The sequence below is a fragment of the Pteropus vampyrus genome, unplaced genomic scaffold (genome assembly GCF_000151845.1).
Source record: "Pteropus vampyrus isolate Shadow unplaced genomic scaffold, Pvam_2.0 Scaffold224, whole genome shotgun sequence".
NCBI lineage: Eukaryota > Metazoa > Chordata > Mammalia > Chiroptera > Pteropodidae > Pteropus > Pteropus vampyrus.
The window spans coordinates 236,346-244,828 of NW_011889005.1; the positions used below are offsets into that span (position 1 = coordinate 236,346).

The window sequence follows — 8,483 nt, forward strand, 5'->3', positions numbered from 1 at the left end:
CGTCTGCTCATTGTCCCCACTCCCCATGAAGGCCTCTGTGGGGCCACCAATACCCTGTCATGTCCTGACACCTTGTTTTCCATCCAAGGCTCCTGCGCTTCCCGACTCACCTTCGCTTCTCACTCATGAACATGCTGCACGTTTGTGACAGATGAGACGTGTGCCTCAGCCTGATCTCCTGAGGCCTCCTTGGGGACTGGAGCGTTCTCACACACAGGCTGGGACAGGACGGAGGTGGCCGTGTAGCTGGGACAGTTGGGGTGCAGTGCACAAGGCTTCTCCCGCAGCTCCTTTCCCTGGAAAGCAGGGCAGAGTGCTCCGACCCCATCAGGCAGGCACGCCCGTGGCCCGGGGAACACCGTGCACAGCTGAACTTTGGAGACGAGACTCACGATGCCCGTCTGGGCCTCGCTGGGAGTCACTGGGGACCTTGACATGGCCCGTGTGGGCCCCGTTGTCGGCGCGTTCTCCTCCATCCAGGGTCAACATGCGGCATGCCCAGACCCTGTGCCTCTCCAGTTGTCACCCTCTGAGGGTGACACCTGTTGGCAGTTCGTCCACCTTAGAGATTGAGACCGTCATAGACTGCAAACCCGAACACCTGAATTGTCCACAGATACGCTTTATGTGGTTGCGCAGCTGTTTTTTGTTGTGTTGTTTAATTCTCAAAATAGTTGCCAAGTTGGATTTTTTTAGATGGAAGAATATGCCTGAAAATGTAGATTTCCCAGTTACCTCTGGGAAGTGTCAGCAGCTTGAGCTTTCCGGGGTGTCCTGGTCCCCTCAGGCACTGCTCCTGTCCCACGGCTGCCCGAGGCTGTGCCAGAAGCATCGCGCGTCACCAGAACGAGGCCTACTCTGCACGAGGTGTCTGGTCACCTGGAGGAGGCTGGTCACAGCCTTCCGGGAAGTGACCGTCAGAACCTTGCGAGGCCAAGCGGCCACTTCAGGCAGAGCTTCTGTCACCGCCATGGGTCTCTGCGTGGCTGTCAGGGTCCAGAGAGCACCGGAGGGCAGTCGCGTCCTGACTGCTGTCCCCCTCCATGGGTTCCTTACTTGGCTTTGCATTGGAAAGGAGGCTGGAGGTCACTGGCTTGTCCCCTTTGTGTGGCCCCCACCGGAAGCAGTTTCCAGACTCCTGAAAAACTGGTGCCGCGTGCTCCCAGCTTCTCCCGCTGGTCGTAAGTGGGCGCTGCACTTAGGTTTAATTGCCCCGTGGGATTGTGCTCTCCCCGCTGAGCCTGCAGCCGCAGACCGGAGGATAGTTATTAGCCCCTGACTGTGAGCATAGCAACCAGCCAGGTGCTGCGGGCCCTGGAGGGGGACCCTGACATCTTCCAGCCCCCGTGGAGCCCCAGGGTCTCGTCCCACTTAATACACACATGGCCTTCTAGGAAAGCGCTGTTCAGGGGGAGGGGGCCGCGGCAGGAGGGGGTGAGTCCCGTGTCCCCATCTGTGCAGACACTTCGCAGGGTGGAGTCGTAGGGTAGGTGGGGAAGGTGGGGGATCAGGGACACTGCACGTGCACTCCAGCTTTGTCTAGTATCGGTTCATTTTCCTCCAAGTTCCAGTTCTGTGTCTGTGAAATGGGCGGGACCCCCTCACGGGGTCAGCGTGAGCTGACGTGCAGAGTGGACGCTGAACAGGGGGGGCTGCTCTCCTCACCTTCTGCGTCTGTTTTCTGCTTCTTTCGTGGGTCCCTTGAATCCTGTGTTTGTCGTATTAGCTGCACTGATGGCAGTTAGGCCGGAGCACGGAGATGGTCAAGGCGGGCGAGTCTCAGACCAGGCGGCCCTCCAGAATTACCTGGGGAGTGTTTCCTAAGTCATCGACCCCTCGGACTTATCCCAAACCTGTATCTCAGAGACTAAACAAGGGGCCTGTGTGCCTGTATTTACTACGCGCTCTCCAGGTGATTCTGCAGGAGCCCGGCTGTCCAGGATACACTGGACATGATGGCTGTGTGACCTCAGGAGGGGCCCTGACACTGTCTGGGCCTCAGTTTCCATTATTGTCAGATAGGGAAGTTTCATTTCCGTTAGGTGAGGACTTGTGTCTGTCTACTGGAACAAGCAAACAGCAGCAGCCGCCTGCAGGGGTGTTTGCAAGACAAGAAGGAGGACGGGGAGGCAAGGTCAAGGGGATGAGCTGGCCAGGGGGCCAGCTCCCGGGAACAACCACTTTGTAACAGCGCAAGACACTCAGGGGCCACGGGCATCCCGGAAATGTGAGGAGGGAGGATGAGGAACTGCACCCAAATTGCTGGCGAGGAGCGTGCTGCCCGGGGTGGGCGGGGGCCTCGGGTGAGCTCTGGGTTTGAGGGTGCCGTGAGCACCTCTGAGGTCACCTTGAAGTAAAAGCAGATCTCCCAGACTCACCTGTAAGGGCAGGTCCTGTGTCACCGGCATGGCTGTTGCTTTGCCACGAGGGGTGAACAGAGCTAAGTGGGAGCAGCATGGGGGAGGGGACGGCTGAGTGACAGCAGAGGCGAGGCCAAGGCTTCCGTGGTGCCGTTCCCCCATCTTCACATTGTGGGGGACCGGCCCAGGCCACCGTCCAGCTCTGCCTGGCTCCTCAGTGCTCTAGCTCCAAGCAGGTATCTCCCAACAAAGGTAGATGGGGACCCCCCCAGACCCACCAGGACTGAGCGAGCTGCAGAGAAAGCGGGGTCCAGATCCCACCAAGAAGTCACATTCAGCGAACAGCCCCCTTCTGTGTCGATCGTCGACTCCCAGGGGCCCCGGAGGGAGAAAAGGGAACTGTCCGCACACGGGCAGCCTCTGGCATTTCCTAGAGTCTGTCGCCCTCTAGTGGCGCCATGGTGGTGGTGGTGTCTGCGTGCACAGCTTCCTGCTCAGTTATGGAGAGCCAGCCGGCTCTCCACATGTGGAGCCCTGGGGTTGTCGCTGGCTGAGATGCAGAGGACCATAATCCCACTGGCCTTGAGCATGGGGGAGGGTGGGTCCGTGCCTTCTGGGGAACTGGGGACAATTTCAGAGGTGGAGACGTCTGAGAACGGAGGAGGCGAGAGAGGGAGGGAGGGAGTCGTATCTGGGGAGAAAGCGGAGCAGACGGGGCTGGAGGTACAGAGGTGGTCTTCCCTGGCCACGGGCGGGGTGGGGGAGGAGCGAGGTCCTTCGCCTCGACTAATGTGACTAATGTTTGGGCGCTGCTGTTCCAGAAGACCTTTGAGAGATGGGCTAACCTGCTGACACACACACGCGCACACACACACACACACAAACGTGTATCCATTTTAGAGGCTCAGGTAGTTAAAGACACAGCAGAATAGACAGCGTAACAGTTATGTTCCCGTCACGCAAATGTGATACATGTTAACATTTTGTCAATTGCCTTCGGATCTTTTCTCTTTTGTTCTTGCTTAAAAAATAAGGCATCGCAAATAAAGCTGAAGCCCCACCCGTCACTGTCCCCTCCCCTCCTTTCCGGAAGGACAGCGCCACCAGGAGGCTGCTCCGTGCGTGTTTGTGACCTGCTCTGTGCTTCCCTTGCAGGGACCACCTGGCGTGCCGGGACCCCCTGGACCCAGAGGCCCCCCGGTAAGTCTGGCTTTGCTCCTCTTGCTGGGCCCTTCGAGGGCCGCTGCATGGCCTGTGGGAGCATCTTCGTGCCGCCACCTGTTTGCTGTTTGTCCAAGGCCAGAGCATGAACGAGGACGGCACCCGCAGCCACCCCGGGCCTCTGCGCTCTCTGGCCCGCGAGCCCCTTAGATGAGAAGTGTCGCTGGGTCACATAGCACGTTGCTTGGCTGCTCTAGGCACGTGGAAGAGGCGTGTTAGTCTGGGATTGTCCGTTCCAGCGCCTTTTAGGGGTTCGCGGTTTGCTCCGAGGCACCAGAGGGCCAGGGTAGGCCTCCCCCACTTCAGGGGCAGCTGGGCAGGTTCTGCCCTAGGCCGAGGGGCAGGGGCAGGGAGCCAGGCAGTCATTCCCCAGAGGGAGGGGTCCCCCTGGCCCACCAGGGAAGAGTGTGACGGTGGCCCCGACCGTAGCCTAGATAAGCCCTGGAAAGGCGGTGGGAGGAGGGACCTGTGAGGAGGTCACACTGACAGGGCTGCATGCCCCCTTTGCAGGGTTTGCCTGGAGAGATCGGCTTCCCCGGAAAGCCTGGGCCGCCCGGGCAGGCGGTGAGTGTCCTGGCGTCTGCCCCTCCTCTCTCCCCTGTCACTTATTGCTCCGTGTCCACTCAGCCGGGCCCTTCCAGCCAGGGCTGCCCCCCAGAGCGGGGGACTCCGTGCCCTTCCCTCCGTGTCATCAGGGACCGGCGTCCCCATGCTCAGCACGGCCTCTTCCTTCTGTGGTACCCTGCACCTGCTGTTTCCTGGGATGTGTCCCCACACGCCCTTGCTCTTGTCACCCAAAGGCACGTTCTGAAGTCCTTGGCTGTTTCAAGTGTGACTTCTTGTTTGTAAGGGATGCTGGCGGAGGGCGGCAGGAATGATGGGCGTGGGGACGTGGCAGAGCCCTTCCCGCGTCACTCTGACGTGTCTCCTCACTCCCGAAGTGGGGGGTGCTGGGCTCGGGGGCCTCCTGTTTCTTTTAGGTCCCGAGGGTGGGCTCAGCAGTGTGTCCACTCGCAGTGAGTGCGCGAAGCTGCCCTTTTGTCCTTTGTCCTGTGTCCTGTCGCTCTTCGGGGCGGGATAGTAGGTGTGTTCTGTGAGCCTGAGGCCACGTGGCCGTGACGGACCATCAGAGACCTGCCGGTGGCCCTCACGGAGGCCTCGGTTCCACTGGAAGGGACTAGTTGTCTCCGGCGGGGCCAGCGGGTGGGGAAGGCTGGGGGAACCTAGGGAGCCTAGAGCACCGGAGCGGGGTCCAGTCACAGGAGAAGGGGTGACAGGTGAGTCTGACTGTATAGCACACAGCGGTTGTGCCCCTGGTCAGTGGACTGTGGATCCGTCGGTGGCTGTATATCGAGACGGCTGGGAGACAGGGCGGCGGAGCGGGCGTGCGGCAGCCTGAGCAGTCAGATCCTGAAGGGCTCCGGGCGGAAACTGAGAGTCGTGATGTACCCCGTCGGGTGGACTGACCCCGGAACCCCTGGTCACCCGCAGTGTTACCAACAAGCATTTTGTCTGAAAGCTTAAGCACGCCTGATCCGAAGCTTAGTCTCATCCCATCTGTTGGGTTCGTCACAAAGACTGTGTTAGTGTGAACGTTCAGAGGGTGGGCGGGTGTTGAGGACAGGGGAGAAGGCAGTCCGAGCGTTTCTGGGTTGCGGGGGGTCATGGCCCCGAGGGTCCGAAGCACTGCCCTGGCTTTAGTGTCGTTGTCCATCAGAAGTGGGCTGCCCTGACCGTGACCCCAGACGCGCCCCGCCCCCACCCTTCTGGGCCTTGCCGCCCAGACCCCTGCTGGGGTGAGGGGACGCTCCTTCCCCTGGCCACCAGCCCAGGCCAGAGGCACAGGGCGATATGCGTCCTAAATGGGTGGCAGGGGCTCTCTGCACAGAATTACTGGGTTTATAAAAAAATCACAGCTTTGGAAGAGCACTCACATCTGCCGAAGCAGTAGCGTGTGAGCTGTCGTTTGCGGGGATGGGATTTCCCTGTGTCTGTCACGGGGAGGCTGTCGCTTCAGGCACAGAACAGCAGAAGAGAGGTGACTCTGGGGGAGTAGAAGGAGCAGAGGTGCAGCCGAGACGCTTGCATTTCAACCCGCGGGTCCCCGTTACTGGCCGTGGGACCTAGAGCGAGTCACTCAGCTCGTGTCCCGTCACGTGCAAACAGCTGCAGTGACACCGGTGCCATGTCCTAAGGATGGGGATGGAGAAGGCAGCTGGGACTGGACAGTGGGACACGGAGCCGGTCAGTGCCATCACTGGAGGAAGGGGCGGACTGGGTTCATGCCAAACCGGCAGGCTGACGTGTGCAGTTGTGAAGGGCGGTCGTGAGGGAGGGTGGCAGAGGGCAAGGAGAACGTGCTGGCGGAGAGGATGGGGGGCCGGGGCCGGGTGGCTCCACCTCCCAGGGGCCTTGTGGAGACGAGGTAGTAATGGGGCCAGGTTCAGCGGCCGTCCTGCCCCCTGCTGCCACCACGTGTGTCCAGGGTGCTGGAACCCAGGCCTCGTCCAGAGCGGGTGAGGGGAGAGCGCAGTCCCACAGAGACCCCGGAGCCGCGGGGAAGGCGGGGAGCCCGGCGCTGTGGCCGCCGGCTGCAAAGTCGGCTCCCAGCTGGGAGGACCAGGGCGCAGTGCTGCCCGCAACACGCCTTTCATTCCTGTCTGTTTTTCTCCCTCTTGGCCCAGGGCCCACCTGGGAAGGACGGGCCGTATGGACCCCCAGGCCTGCCAGGACCCAAGGTTGGTATCCTCGTGGGCTGCACAGGCTTGGGAGCCCAAAACATAGAAAAGCAGGCATTTCCGGTGGTCGGGGAGCTCTAAAATAAGTTGACTGCAAACCGTGGGTCAGGATGCAGCAGTGTTTGCGTTTGTAGAGGCGGGTGTGGGCAACGTCTCTTTCTTCTTGGGTAGCTGGGGAAGGGTTTGGGAGCCTTGACCTTTAAAATCAATCTGTTAGAAACGTGTTTATTTAATTCGCAAGGAGGAAAAAACTTTCAGAGACTCTTACATAATAAGAGACTTTAATTTTAGAAATATTCTGTTGAGGCTTATTATAGTAGAATCATTAAGCAAAGAATCAGAGATTAAAAATCAAATTTGGAGAGCATATTTCCAGTTTATACACTGCAGAGGAATAATTACACAACGAGAGAGCATGTGTTTTAACAAACGGACTTTATTCTTTTATAGCAGATGTTAAGTCCACGTACCCAGGCCAAGCGCCCTTGAAAGGAGCTTTTCAAATTACGGGAAAATTCGTCATCCTTTTCAATAAGCAGACTTAGAAACTCAATTGTTAATGACGAAATGCAGACTGCATGTGGATTTAACTTAATTTCATGCAAACGTTCTTCATCCTTCTCCCTTATCTTTCCAGACAAAGGGTTAGGGCTGACCAAGTCCTCTGCATTCGAAAGACATTTGTGGAACATCTTCCATGCTCAAATCTCTCAGTGGAGAAGAGCACCATTTCTACTCAGTTATGTTTTTATAAAATAAATCAAAGGTAGCATCATCAAACACGGAGCCTCGGAGGCGGTATGGGCTGCTGATTTGGTCACCGTGGTCACGCGGAATGACAGGCGCCCAGGCTGCCCAAGGCCACACGGTCCTCCCTTCCATCCTGTGCTCCTGCTGACCTGACTCTGCGTTCCTTACAGGGAGAGCCAGGAGGCAGAGGGGACGACGGGCTGCCCGGGAAGCCTGGCCTTCGGGTAGGGACCCGCCTCCTCCCCATCGCGTGTCTTTGCGGGGGGTATGTTTGGGGCAGTGTGTTTGCCCCAGCTGCGGGGTGGTCAGTGTCAGCTGGGGTCCGGCAGGGGACAAGCGGGGTCCTTGGAAAGGGGCTGCCTGAAAAGGTGAGAGGCCCCAACAGGGAAAGTGACACATCATGGGAATGGCAGCGCTGCAGAGTCACAGCACCTCTGGGACAGGGGAGCAAGGGGGCGCGTGGGCTTCTGAATGGAGGAGGGGCCCGTCCCCCTCCCTCTCCAGCTCCCCCTTTCTCTCCCTTCTTCCCCCCAACCCATGTTCCCCCCTCATCCCTTCCTTGGAGCTTCGCCCTCTCGCCACTGTCCCTAAGGCTGGCGGGCTCCTGTAGAAATCCTGAAGGCAAGGACCAGCTGCCTCCGTCTGCGGAGTCAGCCCCCTGGGGCTCCCTGCGGGGACAGTGTCACAAGGTCCCTGACGGGGAGGTGGAGACCACGACACATGCAGCTTGGAGGGGGCCCCTCCTGTGGCTGTGGGGACCCCAAGCGCTAGCTTTGGGTGGCTGCCCCTGGGTGCCCTGGCTCCGTCCAGGAAGCTCTGCTTCACTGCGGCTCTCCTGGTGGGCTGCAGGGTCTCTTCCTGTCGCGAGGCCCTGAGCTCGATGTCTCAGATGTGGCCATGGCTCAGAGTGCAGAGACAGAAGAGAGCGCTGGACCGTGCGCGCGTGCATGTGTGTGTGTGATTTATGTGTGTGTGTGATTGTGTGGTGTGTGTGTGTGATGTGTGTGCGTGTGTGATTTGTGTGTGTGATTTGTGTGCGCGTGTGTGCGTGTATGTGATTTATGTGTGTGTGTGAGATATATGTGTGTGATTTGTGTGTGTGCGTGTCTGTCTGGGTGTGTGATTTATGTGTTTGTGTGATTTGTGTGTGTGCGTGTGTGTCTAGGTGTGTGATTTATGTGTGTGTCTGGGTGTGTGATTTATGTGTGTGTGTGATTGTGTGTGTGATGTGTGTGTGTGATTTGTGTGTGTGATTTGTGTGCGCATGTGTGCGTGTGTGTGATTTATGTGTGCGTGATTTATGTGTGTGCGTGTGTGTCTGGGTGTGTGATTTATGTGTGTGTCTGGGTGTGTGATTTATGTGTGTGTGTGTGTATGTCTGGGTGCATGATTTGTGTGTGTGTGTGTCTGGGTG

General features: G+C 58.6%; 1 protein-coding gene across 1 annotated transcript in view; it reads left to right on the forward strand.

Moving 5' to 3' along the window:
* Nucleotides 1–8,483, forward strand: part of COL22A1 (collagen type XXII alpha 1 chain) — a 191,307-nt gene that overhangs the window by 105,634 nt on the left and 77,190 nt on the right. Inside the window, exons 23-26 of the mRNA XM_011373400.1 lie at nt 3,516–3,560; nt 4,092–4,145; nt 6,266–6,319; nt 7,240–7,293. Coding sequence (XP_011371702.1) covers nt 3,516–3,560; nt 4,092–4,145; nt 6,266–6,319; nt 7,240–7,293 — 207 coding nt within the window. The remainder of the gene's footprint in view (nt 1–3,515; nt 3,561–4,091; nt 4,146–6,265; nt 6,320–7,239; nt 7,294–8,483) is intronic.